The sequence below is a fragment of the Lacerta agilis genome, chromosome 1, assembly GCF_009819535.1.
Source record: "Lacerta agilis isolate rLacAgi1 chromosome 1, rLacAgi1.pri, whole genome shotgun sequence".
NCBI classification, from domain to species: Eukaryota; Metazoa; Chordata; class Lepidosauria; order Squamata; family Lacertidae; genus Lacerta; species Lacerta agilis.
In genome coordinates this window covers 55,368,322-55,392,877 of record NC_046312.1, presented here as the reverse complement: position 1 = coordinate 55,392,877, position 24,556 = coordinate 55,368,322, and the positions used below count along the sequence as shown (strand labels likewise).

Sequence of the window (24,556 nt, the reverse complement as noted above, 5' to 3'; positions counted from 1 at the left end):
AAACATCAAAGAGAAAAGGTTCAAGGTCCTCTTCTTTGGGTGGGGGCTGAGACTATCATGGTCCATTCCCCCTGCTGTGCATGTATAACCCACTGCTGTACATCACTCAAACACAGCTGCGCATACCCAGTGGGAGAGGTGAGGCAGTGAGCGGTCACCTTTATGGCCAACTAGCTCAGAACTTCAGAACCTTGGATGATAACTTTCGTCTCCATTCTGTAAGCCATTAAGAGCAGTGAAGTTTCCCTAAACGTTTTAAAGTGAGTTATGAATTTTCCTAGCTCTTTAAGTTCCTTGTTTGTTGATGTACTTTACGTTCTAAGAGGCTGTAAATGTTAGTTCCTGAGTACCAATCCATTTGAGAGAATGGCTGTGGAACGGAAGTGGACAATAAGTCATTTCCCCTTCAGCCAGCATAAAGCTGGAGCTTCAGGAAGATACAACCCGAAAGACAGAACTTTAGGATGCAGCTCTGTTTTACCAATTTCATAACACATGCCAACTATATTTTTTATGTAAAATCCTTATGTGCTGTTTGATGTGTGAGAGTTTCGGGTGATTTATATCTGTACAAATTATTTGCTGCGAGTCCCCGCAGAAACTCTTAATAAAAACATTCTGTTAAAGCTACAATAATAAATAATAGTTTTATATATAGTTTCAGTGGTGGCAATATCCTTTCATTTTAAGCTGTTCCTTGCTCCTAATGCCAATAGAAGGAGGAATTGTTTCTCACAAGGGTGATGTTGTTGTTGTTCAGTCGTTCAGTCGTGTCCGACTCTTCGTGACCCCATGTTCTTCTTTTGCATGTTCTTATCACAAGGGTGATAAGAACATGCAAAAGAAGATAAAGAGAAGTCCAGCATTCTGTTTCCTATAGTGGAAACTAAGTAATTATCAAGTTTATAAATCTGACGGCTCTCTCCAGGTGCGATTAGGACTACCTTCTTAAAGAATTTATGAGCTGCTTTGGGACTGTAGTCTCTGAGACTGTTGAAAGCCATTCTGGAGCTACATTCTTAATTTTGATTTAAAACAGTTTACTACAGAAGTTACTATATATTCACTAATAAGCAAACTTCCCACAACACAATCACATGAAGCCACAAGAGAATCATGTGTTTTTTTCTACGACAGCCTTATATTTGAAAAAAATAAATAAGATCTGATATATTTTGTATGTTTCCAGGCAGTACACATTTGAACTGGCAGTACATTAACATAGTCATTCTACCCTAGAGAAGGAAAAAAACTCTATTAGAATATTCTGCTGAATATTTATTTATGTTATGAAACACTAGTGATACACACAGCTCTAAAATATGGGATTCAGTTTTGCGAACCTGAACAGAAGAGTTTTAAACTAAATCCTGAAGGGTGGGGGAGGCATTATTACAGATGACAGGGGGGCACCTGGTACTGGGGATAACAGCTTCATTTATGCACAGGAAACTGAGGTGGTGCTACAGAAACCTACTAAAGGTGAGCTGGGAGTTAAGTGCATGTATAAGAAATGTAAGAAAGGGGAAATCACAAAGGAGGAGTATACACGAGTAGCCAACAAGGATGAAGGTCCGGATGGCTAAAGCTCATAATGAGCTTTGTGGAGAAGAAATGCTATTGGGTGACAGAGAGAAGGCAGAACTATTCAACACCTACTTTGCCTCTGTCTTCCCCAAAGGAAAGTAATGCCCAACCTTGTGATAACAGAATAAATGATGTAAGGAGGGAGCTGCAGCCCATGATAGGCAAAGAGGTAGTTAGGAAACACCTAGCAATGAATTGAAATCTCCAGGGCCTGATGAGCTGCACCCAAGGATACTAAAGAAGCTTGAGGATGTAATCTCAGAGTCTCTGCCTATAATCTTTGAGAATTCTTGGAGAACAGGGGAGGTCTCTGCAGACTAGAGGTGGGCAAAATTAGTCTCTAGCTTCAAATGGGGGGGGGGGGAGAAGACCCAGGTAATTACTGACTAGTCAGCTTGACATCAATACCAGGTTCTAGAACAGATAATTAAATAGTTGGTCTATGAGCACTTTAAAAAGGATCCTGTGATTACTAAGACCCAGCACAGTTTTCTTGAAAACAAGTCATGCTAGACAAATCTGATTTCTTTTGTTGATAGAGTTACAGGCTTGGTGGATCAGGGTGTGTTGTGGACGTAATACATATTGATTTCAGTAAGGCTTTTGACTATGAAATAAATATAAAAATACTATACTCATTACCTGTAACATTTTATCAGGGCTAGGTTCAATTCCTGGAGGCATGTTGCTTGGAGCAAAGGCAATTTGTTCCACCTCAGCAAAATAATTGACAGGGTTTCTGTTTAAGACAAGCTTCCCCACTGGGATAAGAGGATAGTCTTTGTGAGGCCAAACCTATAAAATGCAAGAATACTATTTATTACAGACTTCTTCCAAGTATATCTTTCCATAGAGATGCAGAACTTGTATTCCTTATATCTAATATGTAGGATAAAGGGATGGAAATTACGCTTACCTTAGTTACATCAAAAGGATTGAATGGAAATGTCTCAGCCTGTTCAAATGTCATAACCTGGATATAGAAACTCCAAGAAGGATAGTTTGCATTAGCAATAGCATTGTAAAGATCGCGCAGGGCATAGTCGGGATCTTCAGAGGCCAGTCTTCCTGCTTCTTCAACAGTAAGGTTTTTGATTCCTTGATCAGTCTGCAAAAATCAAAATAACACCATCTTAGAATTTTTGATTAATAAATGTTTTGATTAAGAATTGCATACTAGTAATGATGAAAGAAAGAAATATTAAAATTATTAAGGAGACCAGTCTGTATGCAGAAACAGACTTTGGTCTAAGGATCTGCTGTGGGAGAGGGCATAAGAAGCTGCCATACTGGAAAGAAGCCTATATCTAGAGTTGCAGACAGACTTGCTTCTTCTCAAATTTTAATAAATTAGCATTAAATAAATACAGCAGTGGTTTGGCAATTCTATGAGAGAATGCAAATCTTTCAAAGGCAAACACTGGTTTCAGAAAATAAATGATTCTATCATTGTACAGGAAGCATAGGGGAATTGTGTCACTCATTACTGAAGCTGCAGGAACTACATAGTATATGCATCCAAAAGACTGCCCCATATACTGGTATCTTTCAAATAAGTTGCAAGAAGCGCCATATGAAAATCTTACAAGACTAGGAATGCAAAACTAAATTTTCAAAGCCCTGTAAACAACAATATGTTAATATTCCAGTAATACTGATTTAGAAGTAGGAAATGGTTATTAACAAGTGCTGAGCAGGAAAACTGATATTATTACCTTAAAATGAAATTTGCAGTATACGGCATTTCCTTCAGCATTTACTAGCTTAAAAGTATTAGATCCGAAGCCATGCATGTGACGAAATCCATCTGGAATGCCGCGATCACTGAACAGGAAAGACACCTAAATATAAAGCAATAAATAATAATAATAATAATTTTATTGTTTATACCTCGCCCATCTGGCTGGGTTTCCCCAGCCACTCTGGGCGGCTTACAGCATATCTAAAAACATAATAATAAAACATTAAAGCATTAAAAACCTCCTGATACAGGGCTGCCTTCTGATGTTTTCTAAAAGTTGTGTAATTCTTTAGCTCCTTGACATCTGAAGGGAGGAGTTCCACAGGGAGAGCGACACTACCGAGAAACTAACAAATCTACCCCGGCTATCCTTAATGAAAGCTCACATAACTAAAAACACTTCTCTGCACTGAAGAATGCTCCAGCCATAATTTATTTCCAGCATAATATTCTGCCCTCACCCCTCAAGCCTTTGCCCTACATCAATAGTGCAATATCTAGTTTCCATATAATCCATCTGAGAGAGCCAGAGAATTATGTCCCAAGGTGCACACAGGACATACGAAGGAAAAACAAAGTTGACTCAGTCTCCAAGGCAAAGAAAAAACAGGATAGAAAGAGTAAATCCTACCTGGTGCAGAGACTCAGGGCGAAGACTCCAGAAGTCCCATACCATGTTTGGATCTTTCAGATGAGTTTGTGGATTTCTCTTTTGGGTGTGGATAAAGGATATGAACTAATACCAACAAAATACAAATGAAAAATACATTATTGTGTACATCCCTTATTCTAAGTTGAATTTTATCTGTAAAGCAAGATCAATATCCAGTCCCTGCTTGGCAGGGTGTTGGACTGGATGGCCCTTGTGGTCTCTTCCAACTCTATGATTCTAATATATCTGAACTTACTCTGAGCAATGATAGAACCATAAATCTTAAAAACAATCAAAGAAACATAGAGTTGTAAAGTTGAAAGGGACCCTGAGGATCATCTAGTCCAACCCCCTGCAATACAGGAATATGCGGCTGTCCCATACAGTGATTGAACCTGCAACCTTGGAATTATCAGCACCATACTCTAACCAACTGAGCTATCCGTGGTATAACATAAGAGAGCAGTGATTGTTTGGCACAATCATGAGGAGATCCTGAAAACTGCAATCCTCCTGCTTATTCCTATTTTGTTAAACTTTGACAAAACTCATGAGAAAGTGCATTTGTTAACAAAGACAAAAAAAACCTGAAACTCAGGCCTCACAAGACAAAGATGTTCATAGGGAGAGGATCAATGAACAATGGAACTTATGCCCTCCCTGCCCCTCTTGAAGGAACAGGCTTGTAATTTGGGGAGCAGTGTTGAGTCCATCATGCTTTCTGGATCCTCAGGTAGGTTTTGTCAATATACTGGTTACAGCTGCTCCAAAATGTGTGTTGCAACACCCAGCAGCCTGGCTTTGAAGACTTTTATGAAGCTTCAACTAGTGAAAATGCAACCGTCACTTTAATTAACAAAATGAACGGATGAGAAAATTACACCTGCACTAAAGCAACTGTATGGCTTCCATTGCTTTTCTTGACACAATCTGAAGTGCTGGCGTTAATCTTTAAAGATTTAAATGGTCCAAACCCAATGTATAGAAGGGAACATCTTCTATTTCAGTCCGCAAGTACTCAATGATTTTCAAAGGTGAATGTGCTCAGAGATAAAGGTTTCTCATTTTTTTTTAGAATGCTCTTTGGAAGTTGCTCTGCAGGACAGCCTGCCTGATTCAACGATCCCTCAGGCAACCCATATTGCAATCCATATTGCTTGCAAACATTTGAGCAAGCAGCTCATTTTTCAGAGCATCACTTGAATGTGCTCACCTTAATTAAAAAATCTGAACTGAAATAAACACTGAAAGGCAACCCCAATGCTCAAATTACAGAGAATACACATCTGGACAAAAACAATAATTATGACCATTCAGAAGCTAACAGAAAGGTACTTTATGTTAGCAGAAGATTCCTCTGGGCACAGGAACTGTACCGGTAATTAGATTTTTTTAAAATAAGCCCCATGTAAGAAACAGTTTCAGGTATTTTGTGCCTTCCTCTCTCCCTTTTGTTCACCACCCATTAACTTCTTTTGGATGCCCAATAAACATCTGTCATGAGTTGACCTACCAGCATTGCATCTCTGACAAAGAAGATGGGGGTGTTGTTCCCCACAAGGTCCCAGTTACCATCTTCTGTATAGAATTTCATTGCAAAGCCTCGAGGGTCACGCACTGTATCGGCTGACCCTGATTCTCCCGCTAGAAAAGGAAGGTTTATAAACGTGAACACACTGAGAACTGCACACAGTTTTCCTTCAAACCTGGAGACTGGCATCCATTCTGATACTGGGAATTTAGTATGAAAATTTAAGTTCAAAGCCAGTCATGCAAAGGGCTCACATAGCTGCTTTGAGAACGCAGCTATGAAGAAGAAGAAGAAGAAGAAGAAGAAGAAGAAGAAGAAGAAGAAGAAGAAGAAGAAGAAGAAGAAGAGTTTGGATTTGATATCCCGCTTTTACTACCCGAAGGAGTCTCAAAGCGGCTAACATTCTCCTTTCCCTTCCTCCCCCACAACAAACACTCTGTGAGGTGAGTGGGGCTGAGAGACTTCAGAGAAGTGTGGCTAGCCCAAGGTCACCCAGCAGCTGCATGTGGAGGAGTGGAGACGTGAACCCGGTTCCCCAGATAACGAGTCTACCGCTCTTAACCACTACAGCACACTACCGCTCTTAACCACTACACCACCACATGAACTGCACATACCATGGCCATCACATGTGTAAACTGCCCTCCTAGCCTTCACCTTCACCTAATGAATGTTATAAAGCACTAGGCATGATCTTGATCCTGGCAGATCAAGAGGAACAGATGACAACAAAGGTTGCAAGGTTTTCAGCTGGGGCAATCAGAATAAGGTGCACTATTTGACTGCTGACTCAGGACCCTAAACTGTGTTTTATATAATCGCCTTTTTAATTTTGTTCTGTGTATATCGCAATGTTCTTTTGTTGCTATGGCCGATGGCTGACGCAAATAAAGTTTCATTCATTCATTCATTCATTCATTCATTCATAAAGCACCAATTCAAAGGATTATGCTGATGATTGTACCTATATGTTGCCATTTATAGTTTATAAGAAGAATGGAATGGGAAGAGTTCATTGCACAATCATTTCCTAGTTTGATTTGCTGAGAGCTGGCAATGTAGTATCTTCATCAGACACCTTCCTCTTTTGCCGTGTTTCTTTATACTTTTTCCATTCACAGTTATGCATCTCAATAAGTATTATGATCCTAAAAGCAAAATCAGACTTCTGACTTGATTCTTGTTGGAAATTTGATTTCCCAAGGTTTTGGCTTGGGGGTGCCTTGGTGGTTAGAATGTGGATGAAACTACAGCCTCTGAGACTGAGAAAAGCCTGGGAGGAAGGGGAGCAGGATTTTAAATCTGACTCAATAGAGTCAGTTGGCGAAAATTAAGTATGCTAAAGTTAGGGAAAAGAATGGGAAATGATTATTGTTTGATTGCAGGGTATTGTAAATAGGTTGAAACATCAGCAGGCCTTGACTTACAATCAGTAGAAATTTGGATAAATTAAGACAAATAATAATTGGTTAAGCATGAGTATGGAAATGCAGAAGAATTTTGAATGGAGGGAAGTCATGAGGTTGTTTGCTGTTGTTGTTTAGTCGTTTAGTCGTGTCTGACTCTTCATGACCCCATGGATCAGAGCATGCCAGGAACTCCCGTCTTCCACTGCCTCCCGCAGTTTGGTCAGACTCATGTTGGTAGCTTTGAGAACACTGTCCAACCATCTTGTCCTCTGTTGTCCCCTTCTCCTTGTGCCCTACATCTTTCCCAACATCAGGGTCTTTTCCAGGGAGTCTTCTCTTCTCACGAGGGGGCCAAAGTATTGGAGCCTCAGCTTCAGGATCTGTCCTTCTACTGAACACTCAGGGCTGATTTCCTTCAGAATGGATAGGTTTGATCTTCTTGAAGTCCATGGGACTCTCAAGAGTCTCCTCCAGCACCATAATTCAAAAGCATCAATTCTTTGGCGATCAGCCTTCTTTATGGTCCAGCTCTCACTTCCATACATCAATACTGGGAAAACCATAGCTTTAACTCTATGGACCTTTGTTGGCAAGGTGATGTCTCTGCTTTTTCAGATGCTGTCTACTGTAGGTTTGTCATTGCTTTTCTCCCAAGAAGCAGGCGTCTTTTAATTTCGTGACTGCTGTCACCATCTGCAGTGATCATGGAGCCCAAGAAAGTGAAATCTCTCACTGCCTCCATTTCTTCCCCTTCTATTTGCCAGGAGGTGATGGGACCAGTGGCCATGATCTTAGTTTTTTTGATGTTGAGCTTCAGACCATATTTTGCACTCTCTTCTTTCACTCTCATTAAAAGGTTCTTTAATTCCTCCTCACTTTCTGCCATCAAGGTTGTGTCATCAGCATATCTGAGGTTGTTGATATTTCTTCTGGCAATCTTAATTCCGTTTTGGGATTCATCTAGTCCAGCCTAAGAACTTCAAATATAAGGTTTTGGAAAAGGCATTTGTGAATTTCGGGATTGGGGGGCAGGAAGTGCTATTGTGATTAAATGTGTAATTCAATTGTGAAAATCAATAAAAAATTATGAAGTAGAGATGGAATCCCTTCCTGCACTGGTGTGCTTAATGGCATTTTGTAAAAATTAGGGAAACAATACAAATTTTAAAGAGTCATATTGAAGGGGCCATTCTTAATCAACTACGTACATGGTCAGAATCAGTAGATGACCAAACTGATGAAATATTATAGCTGCAAAATATTAGAAGCCTAATGAAAATATTACTTCTAATACCCACTCAATACTACCTCTAATACCCATTCAGTGAATGCATGTGCACATGGCACAAATAAAATAGACATGCACAGAATTTCTAAAGGCTAACCAACGTTAGAGAATCAAATAGCAATTGGAGTTCTTTTGCCAATATGCTCAAATACCTTTGCTTTGCAATACTTGGTGATGTCACGAGGCTCTTCAAAATAGCCAAAAGCTCCTAAATAATACATGAAGTCTAACAAAATTAGCTCCTCTAAGTACCCATTTAATGAATGCAGGTGTGTACACATGACACAAATAAAATGGACACACAAAGAGGTGTTTTTTAAAGACTTACCAACAGTAGAGAATCGCATAGCGATTGGAGTTCTTTTGCCAATATGCTCAAATAACTTTGCTTTGCAATACTTGGTGATGTCATGAGTCACTTCAAAATAGCCAAAAGCTCCTAAAATGTTTAAAATGGTTGCTTTTATTAAAAACTGAAGATAAGCAGAAACAAACAGTCTAAACAACAAGGATTTCGGTAAGAATATCTGATTCCAGGATGCAAATAAAGGACAAAGTACAACAACCGGCCAAATTTTTTGTTGGATTCATAATTAACAGAACTAATTTTTAATAAGGGGAAACTATTCAGGAGATAACTGTAGAGATCAATCAGAATGCAGGCAAAGTTCTCTCACACAATGCCTTGGTTTTCTCACCACTTTAAATCATAGTTAAGCTTAACTATAGTTTAAAGGTGAACATGCAGTGAGCTGGTACACCAAAGAGGGACCGGAGAATACGGTCGTTTCACTACTACTGCTTTTGCTACTCTGCTGGGTGCTGGGCCATGATTTGGCTGAGCACTGTGTCTGAATCAGGCCCGTGCACAGCTTGTCTGAGGCCCAGGGCAGGAGTCACGTTCTTGGTATGACAGCATAAATCTGGCACTACAAAACTGAGGGAAACACATTCTGGGAACTTATTTGCTTTCTTGTTGCTTCTCTACACAAAGCTATGTGCTACACAATTGTGTAACTAGTTCACAATATTTAATTCTCCATCTTTTCCTTTTAAAACAACAAGCAACTTCTAACACTTACCTGCTCCTTTGGCATGTATAACTCTGTCTGGAATCCTCTCTCGGTCAAAGTTTGCCATCATATCCGTAAAAACCACATCCTGAACCAAAAGGGGGCCTCGTGGACCCACAGTCAAGAGATTTAAACTGTCTCCCACTGGGATACCGGCTCCTGTGGTCACATTATCTGGTTTCTAATTACAAAAGGGGGGGGGGGAAATCAAGACTAGAACAAGGAAAAGTACACACGACTTAAAAAAAATTTTTTTTTATTGAGGATTTTCTTGTTTTAAAAAGGTATATGCAATGTCTCTCTCGTATTTTTCCATGTAATGTTTTTACACATCAGTTTCATTTGTTGAGACATTGGGAAGAGAAAGGGGGAGAAAGGTTGGGCGGAATGGAGAGATGGGTGGGGTGGGGTGGTGATGTTTCTATTTTACTTAATATATGTAGGGTTTGGTGTCAGTGTCATTTGTGAAGGTTCTCTGTTGTTCGCTTGTGTTCCTTTGGTGGTGAGAGAGGTCGGGGCTGGCGTAGGGTGTGGTTGTTCATTTGTGGTTGGCTGTGGTGGTCTTTGGTTTCCTGTGTGAGTGGGGTGGGTGAGTGTTTTTGATCAGGTCAGCCATATTGATTTGTATGCTGTCGGTAGATTTTTGTCATTGTCTTTTTGGGGTGCGTGTGTGATGAAGGGGAACCATACCGGGGTAGTACACACGGCTTTTAACTCTTTTTGTCGTTTACTGAACGTGCTTATAGGTTAATTTGACAGACATATGATGTAATATGCTTTCTTACACTACAGGGTAAATTACTTCCAGCATTAAACTCAATCATTTTATAATAGGAATTATTAGGAGAGGTTAGGTTTGCATGTAATAAGAATCTAGGTGTTAAAAAACCAATATAAATATGAAAAAAGGAAAACCATTTCAAAGAGTTCTCATTATTAAATTAATGCTGAGGCAGAAATAGTTGAATCAGTAACATCCTGCTGCACCTCCAAACTCGAATGTCACCAGATTTTGAAGTGCATAGTAATTAAGTACTTAATTGTGTTTATGCTTTACCTTTAAGCTTTCAAAATAAGCTTAACAGAATAGACTGCTTGGTTTTCCAGCAACTTATGGAAAGTTAATAATTTAAAGCCTCAGGCATGAAAAGTAATTGAACTTCCAGCCTACATCATGGATATTACACATGGTCTATTACTAAAGGCTAAATGTATCTTTTTATATACAGTAATATCTTTCCATAGCAAATGGAAACTTTGCTTCAGGATGAGAACAGAAATCGCGCGGCAGCAGCGCAGCAGCAGGTCCCATTAGCTAAAGTGGTACCTCAGGTTAAGAACGGACCTCCAGAACGAATTAAGTTCTTAATCCGAGGTACCACTGTACATTAATGGAAATATGGATGCAGCCAAAAATTCACTGTAGAAAACTGCAGGTTATGCCTACAGTAACATTCATAGTTGCAGGTTATTCACAGCTAGCAGAGAGACCAACAAAGCTTTTGAATGGTAGTCAACATAACTGGAAGCCAGACACAAGGAAGATAACAAGCCATGACACAATCCTGAAATTCAGATGTCTAATATCAACCTCTGCAGATTAAATTAGCAAAAGTAATCTTGCATTAATTTTTAAGTGTCTCCCACAGCACCTACAGCTCCACCCGCTTGAGCATGTGCGTCTTTTGGAATAACTACAGAGGGGAGTTATATCACCCTGGCACCACCCATTCAGAGGATAAAAGGTGCCTTCGCTCCTTTACAGATTATTTAAAAGGATATTGCATCTTCTATATCTGCTTTAATCATGCATTAAGGACTACACCTAGATTCTTGATCATGGACTACAAATGAACTCAACAGATTTAAGTCTCTCTGCCAATAAACTTTTTGTTCTATATAATAGCTGTACACATTAATTTACAAAAGTGACAAAGAGGAAAAGAAAGAATTCTTGTTTTATTGCTAGATATGTGAAGATGAGAATGGAGGTGGGTCAGTGGGGGAAGACAGCTAAACATTATAATATGCACTGTCTTTGGTATGGGGTGATTGTAAAATGTGAAGAAACTTTTAACAATTTTTTTTCTATCACAAGGGAAAGTTAAAAGATTTACTGTAATATTTAAATTTACAGTATTTATTTCAGTCCTTCATAATATTATGAAGAATTAATTAGCCTTTAAACACTTGGTTGCCAAAAATTGATATAAGAGGATGCTAGGAGTGAAGAATTACCAGTAGTTGTTGTAAAATTTTCAGCCATATATGTTCCAAACCAGCAGCTGAAAAATGCACACGGAAATATAAAAGCAATAAGCAGCCTCTTAGGAGAAACTATATGTGATGGTGACTTTGCAATTTATGTACTCTTTTAAAAATTGATAATACCCATGGGGAGGGGGTAACGAGAGTTTAACCTTTGTGCCCCTGTTGAAACTCACTTGTCTGAAGCTGCCATTTGCATTGGAAGGAAATTCCCTATTGGCACGAAACTCCCTCTCCTACTTGCTGCGATCCAGATACTTATCGCTCCCCTGAAACAGCTACTATAATCTAATTTGGCTCTATGAGCTCTGTCAGATGTACTTGTTGCTGTGAAAGACTTTCCCAGAGAAGAAAAAAAAGAATCCAAACTCAGCTCAGGTGTCTCCTTTTCCCAGCACAAGACAACACCTGTCACTATGAGATGCTTCACAGTGAAACTCCTCAGAGTGCTAATCTTATATGGGGTTAGGTAGGAGGCAATAAAGAAGATGCCCAGCCCAGGTGTAGGGACCTACTCCCCACAATTCCTCTCCTACCTGAACATTCACAGAAACTCTGCCTAGTTCTGTCTGGTCAACAGGAACCACAGAAGTAGAACAGACTTGGTTTTTTGCAGTGTTTGCTGCTTTCCATAACCACTTCACAAAGAAAAGTTTTACTTACCTTTTTAAAGCAATTACACCAACCAATCATTTATACTGACTTGTATCTCAACTAGCTTTGTGTACAATTTACATTGCCATGGCTGACAGGAGTGTCAGTCAATTTCCAAACGGAATGATGGAGCAACATATTTTGGTCAACCTGTCTTGAGTGACAACTGCAGTCATGCCATAAAAATCGGGTGTCTGAAATCATGTATTTCTTACTTAAAACAGGGCTAAGGCTGGGGTCACATAAAACAAGGCAAGCAGCATTCTGTGCTTCTGTGCAGTTTTATGCAGCATACCCTAAAAGTGACTGGAGGGCTGGACTTGGTTTCAAATTGCCAGTCAGCCGGGAAGCTCACTGAGGGTCATTGGGCAAGTGTGGATTTCTCATTCTGATCTCTTTCACAGTATACATGTTTTGAGAAAACCCCACATATACTGCTTTAATCAAAGAGATATATGGATCATGTTCAATAAAATCCTGTATGAATGGCATAGAACTGTGCTGTACATTTCTTCCTAGGAGTGAAGTGTGCATCATATATATGGTGGACAGAAGCAGCTCAGGAAGCTTTGAAAAGAAAAATACATTTAGTAATGTTCTATGGACAACCCACTTACAATTAAGCGTAGATAACCCTTTTGCACTTAAGTAACAGACATATTATTTGTTAGCATTAAATTAAAGCTTTGCAAGAACATGGCTCAAAGTTCAAACAGAGAGCAGTTTATATTTATGCACACAAATAAATTTGAAGCATCAGCTGCAATCAGAAATTGGGGTCTCTGTTCCTTTTTAAAAAGTTAGCAATCCGGACTATTATTCTACTGTCATGAAAATATTTGCAGATCATCCAGATTCTAGTAGCCAAGGGACACAAACAGCTACTTAGGTACACAGTAGAAGTGACCTGGTCCATGTTCTACACCATCTGGTAACTCGCTTTTTGACAGTACGGGAGAGACATGTTTTATTGCAGATGGGGCAAATGAAGGAGAGCAGCGCGCTGCTGGCGGGTGAGCCCTGGACAGGCTTGCTCGGGGCTTGCCGGCGGAGTGCAGCGCTCCGTAGCGGCGTGCTGCTGGCATGAGAGCCCTGAGCAAGCCCGTCCGAGGCTGGCCCGCCGGCAGCATTGCGCTCCCAGTGCGCAGGGAGCAGCCCACTGCCGGCAGGCCAGCCTGGGATGGGCTTGCTTGGGGTCTGCCAGCAGTGCGCTGTGCCAGTGCCAGTGCCAGTGCCAGTGCGGGGAGCCAGGGAGGGGCGCCCAGTGTCACCCTCTCCAGGGTGATACCTGGGGTTCCCTGCCCCCTTCGCCCCCCCTCCCTATGCCACTGCTCCAATGATTTTACTTTACCCCCAAAGGATTCCTTTAGCAGATTTCTTTGTGTCACTTACTATGGTTTCCAAGTGGAGGAGGTGGAGGGAAGAAAGACATGTAATAGCAAAAGACATGAAGATGCAGACAAGGTGCCTGGAAAAGTTTGTGCCGTGGAAGTTTCTTTCTTTCTTTTTTCATTTGCGACTCACTTTTGAAACTGATGCAGAAATTAATATAGAGAAGTGTTGGTTTAATTTGGCTGGGGGTGGGGGAACCAGATACAGTAAAATAAAAGGAGAATTCGCTGGATGCCTAGATCCAGGTTTGGGGCAAGTGCTATTCGGTGAGAGAACCCCAGCTGAGATTTAAAATCACAAAACATGCAGCAAAGGGTGGAAATGTAGGTTGTTAGACTTTTAAAATATCCCCTTCTAAGTTGCTTCCGAAGTTCCCCACTTCCCATAGCATAGAAAGAAACCACATGTTTGGTAAGTTAAAAATGGCAAGTTACAAACTACTCAAACGCCAGATTCATATGCCTTTCCACACAGCAGCAAAAAAAAGGGACAGGAAGTATAACTTAGGGTAGGTTCCAAAATGGTGAGAGCTTCTAAACTATTTGTACAAAAACTGCTTCCTTAAGTCATGTGGTCTAAGCCTGGAGCATCCAGTTCAGACTTCCTTACTAGCAGGGATTATGTGGTGGAAGTGAGAGATCAAAGGGTTTGGTAGCCCTGCATCCCAAAGTGAGGGGGAGTGATGTGGCAGACTAGCCTACTTTATGGTCTTAACATCTTTGTGCATTAATTAGAATTAGGCATGTTGATTATATGAGGCTGATTTATCCCACTAGAAGCAGTACAAAAATGTTTTAAAATAAACAAAAGAGAGCTAAGACAAAAAAGAAATGGGGGAAACAAAGCGAAGAAGGGGAGGGGAGATGAATCTGCAAGGAGTTACCTTGCAAGATGGCCACCGAAAAATACTAATATTCATCCAAAAAAAAAAAAATTGTAGGAAATCAACCCTGAAAGTTAGCATGCATTCCCACCAGCATGGAAATAAAGGGCTCAACAGGAACAGAATGGTCATTAGAGAGACACTTAACAGCGCAGTGACATTCCATTATTATTATTATTATTATTATTATTTATTTTTTTATACCCCACCCATCTGACTGGGTTTCCCCAGCCACTCTGGGTGGCTTCCAGCAAAATATTAAAGTACAATAATTCATCAAATATTAAAAGCTTCCCTAAACGGGGAAGTTACTGTAAGCGGTTGTTGAAGAGTTCCTGGCAATGAAGACTATTTGCCTGAGATTAAAAGGACAATTTATGTGAATTTATCATCCCCATATCATTATGACCACTTTCATTTCAAAGGAGTTTTGTAATAAACCATTTTAAGCCCCTGGGTGTTGGATATTTAAAAGAAAACCACTTAAACATGTCACAAGATTTAGAAAGGCAATATTGTTTGTTGTACAGAGACTCATAATCACACAAGAGTTCTAAATTAACTATGGCAAAGTTGGTAGAGAAGTATATGACTTGCAAAACACACTTTGAAAATTAAAATAATTATCACTGAGTCAAATGACAGCTGTGCTTTGCATTTTCACACCTCTTGAAATGCACCAATTACCCACAATTTATTTGGGGAAACAGGTATTCAGAAGGATTAAATGCATCTCAAAATGTATATAAACATGTTTTCCATGTGTTGGAGTTGAAAAATGTAGTTAGACTTTCCAGCATAATCTAATAAAAATGTCTGATATATGCAAGGCTAGCAAAGAGCTCTGCAGATTTAAACCTGCTAATGGTTTCAGGAAACAGTGGATAGCCAGGCATGGTTATAGCACAAAATTTAGCTGTTTGGCATTTTGTGATTCTTTTAAAAACAACAACAACAATTTACTATATTTTAACTTATTTCATGGATAGGTTTATTTTACTGCAAAGAATGCATTGCCAGCTGGCCTGCATGCTCTTCAGTATTTGTATTTTCAGTGCTCAGTATTTCAGTGTTTTGAATATTTGCTGTGAGCTGCTTTGGGCACAGCTCATTGTTGTAAAGTACCATATATGTAAATTCAACTGATCAATCTTCAGCTACGAAATGAATATTCTGAATGAATAAAAAAAAAATCTACTGTGTTTTTTCTCAAAAGAAAAGCAAATTAGCAGCACAAATGGAAATAGTAAAGACACAGGTTTCCACAATACTTTGTTATGATCTATGTCAGTATTAACTACAGGATATATACCTGTTTACTCTAAGTGTGGTATGGTGTGCTGAGACAACATGCTCCTGAGTATCAGTTTCTGGAAACCACATGAGAGAAGAGCGTTGCGGCACTCAGGTCCTGCTTGCAGGCTTCCCACAGACATCTGGTTGACTACCATGAGAAGTCAGCTCCCCCTTTTAGGAGGGGCTGCTTTGCGGGTGGGAATCCGGGTCCTTGCAGCAACCATGAAGTGGGTGGAGGAACGGCACCTACGTCATCAGGATCCTCGGCCGTGTCATGCCTCTGCAGTGGCGTAGGGAGGTGGGGGTGTTGAGAGCGGCACGCCCCTGGTTCCAGCCAGTTCCAGCCTGGAGGGGGGTGACACTCCGTGCCACCCACCCCCCGCAACTCCTAAGCCGCCGCCTGGCACCACTTCCATGTGGCGGCTGCTCACGTGGCAGCTCTCTGCTCGCGCGCTGCAGCCTTACGAGTTGCCGCACGGACGAGGTGCCACTTGTGCCCGGCATCCGGGACGGACTGCGCAAGTGCGGAATCCCGCATGGACTGCGCATGTGCGTACTTGCACAGTCCATCCCGGATGCAGGGCGTGAGCAACCGCCACTCGGACGGGCTAACGCAGCCCGTCCATGTGGCTGCTCGCACCCGGCAGCCTTGCGAGTTGCCGTGTGAGTAGCCGTCGCATGGACAGGCTGCCACAGCCCATCTGTGCAGTGGCTGCTTGCGCCCATGCATTGACGTCATGATGCACACGCGCTACAGAGCGGTACCCCGCCCCCCGGGGTGACCCGTTTGCCGCTAGAACCAGCAAAGCGGCTCCGTACGCCACTGCGCCCCCGGCCAACCAATGGGTTCACCTGGGGGCGTGGCTACACCTGTTTGCTTCCCTCCATTCGTGGGATCTCCCAGCCCACCCACCCTCTTTTCTTGCATGGATTGACTATGGCCTTGCTGTGACTTATGTCGTCGCCTGGTTGTCGGGGCCAGGTAGGAATTTTTCCACTTGGCATAATTGGCACTAGCCATTTGGTTTTTGCCTACCTAGTAGCAATCGTCACAACTTTGTAAGGTTAGGCATTGGGTAAGCCTTATTATTGATAAGGAGGTTGTTCCTCCACCTGTCCCTCCATGTTAAGGGTACCCCATTAAAGGGATCCGGGGGTGTGGTTCCTGTCCAAAGCCTGGGCCATGCCACAACCCCAACGGTGCCTCTGGAGGTGCTCGATGTACATCATAGGGCTCCCCCTTCCGGTGGTTGACCCTTAAGAGACTTCCTGCATTCAGGCAGGAGCCAGGATATAGTCTTGCTTCATGCAATTGCCCAAGCCAAACCCCTCAAATCTGCAACCAATAAAGTTGTGGCCTTATTTATCCCATTAACCCAATATACTTGTGTTGGTGTATTTATTTCAGGGGAGCTAGGGGCCCGGGGCCTCGCCATGCAACAGGATACTGGACTAGATGGGCCACTGATCTGATCCAGCAGGTTCTTCATATAGCATGCCTTGCTATATTCATTAACTGCAATACTATTGCAGAAGGTTACTAATATGGGTTATATCTAGTGGTCTCATCTAAAAGCGGACCAGATTTCCATTTGTGCAACAGGATTTCCCTATCCTCACCCTGTGGCCCCCCATGAACCCCCACATTTGCTCCAGAGGGTTGGGGGACCCGCAGAGCAGATTATGCAGCAGGGGTTTGCAGAGGAAAAGGGGAATTCTGCTTACAAAATGTTAAATGATATCCTGTCTCTCTGTTTGTATGAATCTATGTGATTGTGTCGAATACAGAGGGTTGCAAAATGCCTTTAGGTTGGCACACAAATGAACTGCATCTTTCATCTCTCTCCACCCACTCCTTTGTCTATCCATAACAATTTATGTTACCTGTACTTCCACAGGTGCTATTAAGAACATGGTGACAGAGAGTAACCACTCCACCTCCAAACTTCAGGCTCCGATTTTATCACTTCAGCAGTGGTGTAGTTGTAGTCTGTTTTCTCAGTTGCACTGCAATGAATCTCAACACAATCCAATGGTTTTTCATCACAATATGAGTTTGCAGTCACCTTGTATTCAGACCAGAGTGGACCAATTTAAATCAGTGTGATTCAATTTAGTGATTTAAATACAAGATAAAGTTTAGTTAGCTAATTTAAATCAAGCTCTCCATTTGAATGCATATATTGTTTCCTTACTACAACAAAGAGAACACAGCTTAACAACTAAGGAGCGTGTTCCAAAAAATTTGTTATGGCATATACACCCTTTGTACGACATAATTTTTATCTGCTTGTTCATTCCATACACATGCAAAGATACCAATCAAAATTGGCTAGCAGTCTTCAAGTAAACAAAAGGACTATGAAACTAGTTCAATGAGCCCAAAGGATTTGAAGTCATTTGTTCAATGCAAAGTCAAAAAGCCATTGAGCTAGTGCAAGCCTTTTGGATAAGCCTAGAAAGCTCTTAAGAGCTTGGCCAAAGTGCTCAGACTTTCCAGAAACAACCACTAGTCTCTTTCATTAGAAGAAAATAAGTGTTCATGTTAGGAGGTCAGTGGTAACAAATATTCACAATTTGTCACAAAAACACAAAATAGTGAAATAATGAAAATACTTGACCTCAACAGTCATTTCTCCCATAATTCAATCAAAGCTTTAATTTGCTTTAATTGGGGTATGCTTTAATACAATCCCTTTGACAGTCATGAATTCAGTTTTAAAAGATTTGGATGTCAAGACTTAAACACATTTGCTTGTAAAATACATACATGTTTCATTTTAATGATTTTTTTAAAAAAAAAGAAACTTAAGGTAATTGTTTTTATGGAGAATGAACTGGCAAACCACTCCAGTATTTTGCCAAGAAAACTCCATGGACATAAAAAAGGAGAAGCTATGAGAAGAAAGTGAGAGTTTACAAGGCATGTTCTGGTTCATGGGGTCACGGAGTGTCGAACACGACTAAGATGACTAAACAACAAACAATTGTTTTTAAAACTATAAAAAAATTTAAAATCATGTAAAAAACCACATGCATCAATCTCTACCTTCATACAACCATCCCAGTTCTGCAAATAGTACAATATATATTCAGTCTGTAAATATATTCCAAAATGTATATTCCAAAATCTCTGGAATTTTAAAATTAACAGTCAACTTCGTTGGTTGGCTACTCAGAACTTCCACTTCAGTAGGACTAACTCCCAGATAGAGGTATGTAGGATTGCAGCCTGAAATAACACAGAAGCTTATCTGCAAGTAAGTCCCACTGAACTTGATGGAACTTATTTTTCAACACCCATGTATACATGCATAGCATATTATACAGTAAGTCAGATGTGAAATACAAATAGCAGTAGATGATGGTTGACATAAAGCTGCTCCTCATACCCAAAATAGCTTAAGGAATATGTATTTGTATTCAATCATGGTGACTAAGAATCTGCAAATGTGGACTCAATCTTTTTAGACTTTCAGCATTATGCAGTCTTTATAAAACTCTTATCACCTGTAGTCTTAAAATAACTACCATCTCATTTACATTCCATTTTTATTAGAGAAGTAATAGTGGGGAATATTCAATTAAAAATGATAAAATCAATAAACCAGCACACACTGATCAAAAGCTTTTCAGAAAATAAAAATCCCTGCCTTTGTCTCCCTTTTACAAGTAAAATTTAAAAGCCCTGGTCCTATATGCCAACGTTTCTCAAAGAGCAAGGTATGGACTTCTGTAATTGACAGGTGTAACTGAGCAGTGGATTCCTCTGGGAAGACACATTTTCTCATATGCTTATGCAACCCTCTGGTCAACAAGTATAATTAAGTCATGAAATTATCCATATTTTAAAATTCTGTTATTGTAATTAGAAAATTTTGTAAGCTATCATGGGAACTTTTCGAAAGGTTGGATATAAATTCCTTAAATAAATGCTCTATTAAATTACTCTATGCTCTGTTAAATCTGTAAACTGACATATTAAATATTCCTTAGTTCAAAATATTTTCACCCCCTCTTCAGGCAGTGGGATAATCTTAACTTGTATAAAATCAGTACTGCAGTAACTATGCTTTTATCATATACTTCCTGCACTTGATTGCATTAAAGTCTAGGACGGGGGTAGGGAACCTGCGGCTCTGGAGCCGCATGCGGCTCTTTCGCGGCCCTGCCGCGGCTCCGGGGCGGCTGCCTGGGGCGCGGAGGTGGCGCGGAGTGGTGGGGGCACTGCGCCTGAGAACTCCTCGGCCGGAGGGAAGACGCGCCAGCCCTGCCAGCGATGGAGGGGCGGTTTGCAGGGGGGAGAGAGAGAGGGAGGGAGGGGGCAGCCGGGGGGAGGCGCGGGGGGCGGGGCCTGGTGCGACGGCGGCAGCGCAGTTGGCGGAGCGGAGCGGGGCAGTCCCCGCCGTGGCCCGCCACTGTGAGCGCGCAACAGGCGCTCCTCCTTCGGCTCTGGGGCGGCTGCCTGGGGCACGGAGGTGGCGCGGAGTGGTGGGGGCACTGCGCTGCGCTCCTGGCCCGCCTGGGCTGCGCCCGCCGCGCCATCCTCCTGACCCGCCGCGCCTGCCCGCTTCCCTCCTTGGAGTGTCGGGCCCGGCGGGCGGCTGGGGTGTCCTTGTGGGGCTTGGCTCCGTTGCGCCTTCCCCGCTCCCCGGAGAGGCGGGCGGGCGGGGGACCTTCCCGGCGTCGGTCGCCGGATGGTGCTGCTGCCGCCTCCGCCTGGCTTTGCTGCTCCGCCTCGCCGTCCGGCGCCTCTTTGGCAGCGGGATCCGGGGGGCGCCCGGGGGCCCGGCCGGGACTCGGAGCCTTCCTGCGCCGCTGTGCAACAGGAAGGCCGGGCGGCGGCGGCGAAAACGTCCGGGCTGCTTCTGAAACCTCCGCCAACCGGTGCTTCGCCAGCGCTCGCTGCGGGCGGTGTACATGCTCAACGATGGCCCCAAGGGCGGCTCGGGGGCCCGGAGCCCCGAGGCCGGCGCGCTGCAGAGCCTGGCGCGATTCCCCCCCCCAAAAAACCTGTTTTTTGCTTTTTGGCTTTTTGCCTTGCTCTCCCACCCCCCTCTTTTTTTTTCCCTCCCCTCCTTTTTTAATCCAAGGGGAGAAATCCCATTTTTAAAACAAACAAACAAACGAAAAATAAACAAACACCCCCCACAGCTGCTGCAGCCACTCTATTTGAATTTTTATTATTACCCTTTTCTCCCTCTATCCCCCCCTTTTTTCTTTTCTCTTCCCCTTTTGTTTTTGTTTTCAAAAAAAGGAAAAAGAAGAAAAAGATTTCCCCCCTTTATTTTATTTTTTAAACTACTACATATTTTTAATAGATATTCTCCCCACCCCACCCCACCCCCAATTTATATTTTTCCACCCCACTTTTCCATTCCCACCCCCCTTTTTCTTTCTTTCTTAGTTCGCTTGCCAACCTATCTTAGAGGGGGAAGCCCTCTCTCCCACCCACCACACCCCCAATTTATATTTTTCCACCCCACTTTTCCATTCCCACCCCCCTTTTTCTTTCTTTATTAATTCGCTTGCCAACCTATCTTAGAGGGGGAAGCCCTCTCTCCCACCCACCACACCCCCAATTTATATTTTTCCACCCCACTTTTCCATTCCCACCCCCCTTTTTCTTTCTTTCTTAGTTCGCTTGCCAACCTATCTTAGAGGGGGAAGCCCTCTCTCCCACCCACCACACCCCCCCCCCCAAAACAACTTTGAGCTGAACCCCAGAAAACGGGGGTAGATCACTGCTGAAAGTAGATCACAGTTTCTTGGGAGTTGGCCACCCCTGGTATAAGACATGTAACTAGAATAAAAAATTTAAAAAACCAAGCAAATAATTGTAATAACTACTGTAATAAAGCACTGCTATAATTATATATAATTTCCCTAAAATTTTGGTTTCATTCGCCTTTCCGTGCTGAAATGTCACAACCTGAAGGACCATGGCTTGCCCCCCCCCCCCCAGTTTTGATCCTGGGTACGCCCCTGAGTCAATGCAAAAAAGTAAGAACTTATTCTTGTTGTTTTTACTAATTATACTTTGCATTGGCTCCTATACGTTATTTATTATTATTGCATTAAGGTAAGAAACAATATAAGCAGCGTTATATTTGTTTTAAATGTCGCAATGGTTTTGCGGCTCCCAGGTTTTTTTTTTTCCTTTGGAAACGGGTCCAAGTGGCTCTTTGTGTCTTAAAGGTTGCAGACCCCTGGTCTAGGAGGTATATGATAAAAACATATCTATCACAGAGGTTCTGCTGTTATACAAGTGAGTGCAAACAGCAATATAGCACATTCTTTACTGTATTTCAGCTACCATAGTGGTTAAAAATATTTCAGTAGAATCATTTAAACTGTATTAAAATTTGCTACATATACCAATGCATAAAGATTCACTTGGGCACTAGAATATAATAGCTAATGTACTTGGTTTTATTTTGTAGTCTGTTGTCATGTATTTTATCAGGATTATCAACAAACTAAGGAATAATACATTGAAGCTTCTCTCTTATAGCAAATAAACTGGCTAATCTTTCAGTTAAAATGCCAATGTATGGAATTGTATCAGTAAACAACAAGGGTATGCACAGCCATTTCCAGGGTCCATTTCTGAAAGACTTTCCCCTGCAAAATGAAATACGTTGCTGAAGCAGAATTCAAATAGTGTCACAACAGGTCAGATACGAGCCTTCCCAGAAGCCTGTTTGCTGCTAGCCACACACTGTTGGCCTGAGGGGCAAGTCGCTCACCTTGGTTTTATTCTTGCTGAAAATCCTGCCCACAAACCAGGAAGAGATTCTTCAAAGGCTACCACTAGAGAATAGGTCTTTTTAAGAAGGATGGGCAACATACATTTCCATTTAGAACACAAGTAGCACCACTCACACAAAGGTAAGCCCATCTTTAAAAGCTGTTTGGCTTCATTACAGCGCCTTAAAAATAGGCAACAATAATAGTCTGAAACACACAACCCCAACATTTAACATTTGCACTTGCTGATGTGCAGCGCCAGCGCCAGATTTAGGGTGGTGCAGTTGGTGGCACAGGGCACAGAGGCGAGGCACTTCAATAAGCAGGTCTTGGCACAGCACGTCACAAGTCACAACTCAGAAAGTGGTATTCAATCATTAGATCCAATTGTACCAAAATAATTATTGTGAAAATTAGGGGAATTTTTTTTTTTTTTTGTGGGGGAGCACAGTGGTACTTCGGGTTAAGAACTTAATTCGTTCTGGAGGTCTATTATTAACCTGAAACTGTTCCTAACCTGAGGTACCACTTTAGCTAATGGGGCTTCCCGCTGCCACCGCACGATTTCTGTTCTCATCCTGAAGCAAAGTTCTTCACCCAAGGTACTATCTCTGGGTTAGCGTAGTCTGTAACCTGAAGCGTCTGTAACCTGAAGCGTCTGTAACCTGAAGCGTCTGTAACCCGAGGTACCACTGTATTACCAAAGTCAGCCCCTGGCACCAATGAGCCAGCTTAGCTCATCAAATGGCCCCAGGGTTTGGTCCAAAGTGCCATGAAGCCCCTTTTGCTGAAGTTAAGCAGGTCTGTATCAAGTTAGTGACTGGATGGCTGACCACTCAGGAACTCAGGACCAGTCAGGAGCTAAGTATCTAGCTTTGCATTTATGACAGAGGAAAAGTGGGTGATAAATTTAAGGGGTTGGGGAATAATACTGAGCATATCTACTCAGAAGCACATTCCATCTTTTTCAATGGGGCTTTCAAGATTGCAGCCCAAAATTGATGCAAACAGAAATCCCTGGCTTTGAACATTTTTGATTGCATTTCGCCCACGTTTAAACAACCTACCTGTATTTGCAGCTTATCTTCCAAAAAGACTATTCTCACCTCTGCTGCCTAGCTATTAAGGACACCGAAGCCCTATTCCCTTCTACAGCTGTTAGGTCTCCCCAACGGGCTCAACTGGCCCTCGTGGGCACTTGGGCCCTCCCACCCCAAAGAGAACTGGACACTTCGTTCCTTCTTTCCCGTTAACAGCACCCGAGATTGACAGTGGATTATAACTCTCCACTCTAAATCTAGGGAAGCACCACTCCTATGGTCCTTACCAACCGTCACCATCCAAACCCCCCCTCCACCCGCCGCCTTTCAGATGGTGGTCGCGCCCGCCTAACTGCGTCCTAAGGCAGATAGATACTCGCCCACTGAATGCAAACCCGATACTTAGCGCGCGCGCTGCGTGGAACGCGCCAATGGGTTTTAAGGGGGGGGTACCTGCGAGCCCCGCAGTTCTTGCCAGCGCTTCAGCTGCTCACTAGCGGGGTCTCGGCTCTCGGCCATTTCTCGAGACGGCCGCGAGCAGGATGACTTTTTGCACCGACGAGCTTCTTGGGAAAGAGGCGAATGACTTCTGCGGAGCGACTCCCGCTTCGCGCTCACCTCGTCCTCTTGCCCGGCGCTGAGGAAGCGGAGGATGCGAGAGCAAGGAAAGGTAAGCAGCCCCAAGCCTCGCCCCTTCTCGTTCCTGATTGGCCAGGCAGGGCGCCCTTCGCTAAGCTATTGTCGAAACAAAATTAAAAAAATTCCTTCCAGTGGCACCTTAGAGACCAACTAAGTTTGTTATTGGTATGAGCTTTCGTGTGCATGCATGCACACTACCTACCCTGTGACTAGAACTATGGCTATTGGTACATAGTAAACTTCACACCTTTTCTATTTGAACTTACGTGGAGCTTTTCTTTCTTTGCTCTGAACACCAATTAAGTATAATGATCATTATCTCCCTTTGCATAACATCGGTCCTTCTTGCAACA

At 42.4% G+C, this 24,556-nt stretch overlaps 1 protein-coding gene across 1 annotated transcript in view; it reads right to left on the bottom strand.

Moving 5' to 3' along the window:
• CAT (catalase) overlaps window positions 1–24,114 on the bottom strand; it is a 29,583-nt gene extending 5,469 nt beyond the window's left edge. The window contains exons 1-8 of the mRNA XM_033149902.1: window positions 24,018–24,114; window positions 9,291–9,462; window positions 8,537–8,647; window positions 5,494–5,624; window positions 3,960–4,064; window positions 3,303–3,428; window positions 2,504–2,695; window positions 2,230–2,382 (exon numbers count right to left, since the gene is read on the bottom strand). Coding sequence (XP_033005793.1) covers window positions 2,230–2,382; window positions 2,504–2,695; window positions 3,303–3,428; window positions 3,960–4,064; window positions 5,494–5,624; window positions 8,537–8,647; window positions 9,291–9,462; window positions 24,018–24,083 — 1,056 coding nt within the window. The 5' untranslated portion in view covers window positions 24,084–24,114. The remainder of the gene's footprint in view (window positions 1–2,229; window positions 2,383–2,503; window positions 2,696–3,302; window positions 3,429–3,959; window positions 4,065–5,493; window positions 5,625–8,536; window positions 8,648–9,290; window positions 9,463–24,017) is intronic.
• Window positions 24,115–24,556: the final 442 nt, after the last annotated feature.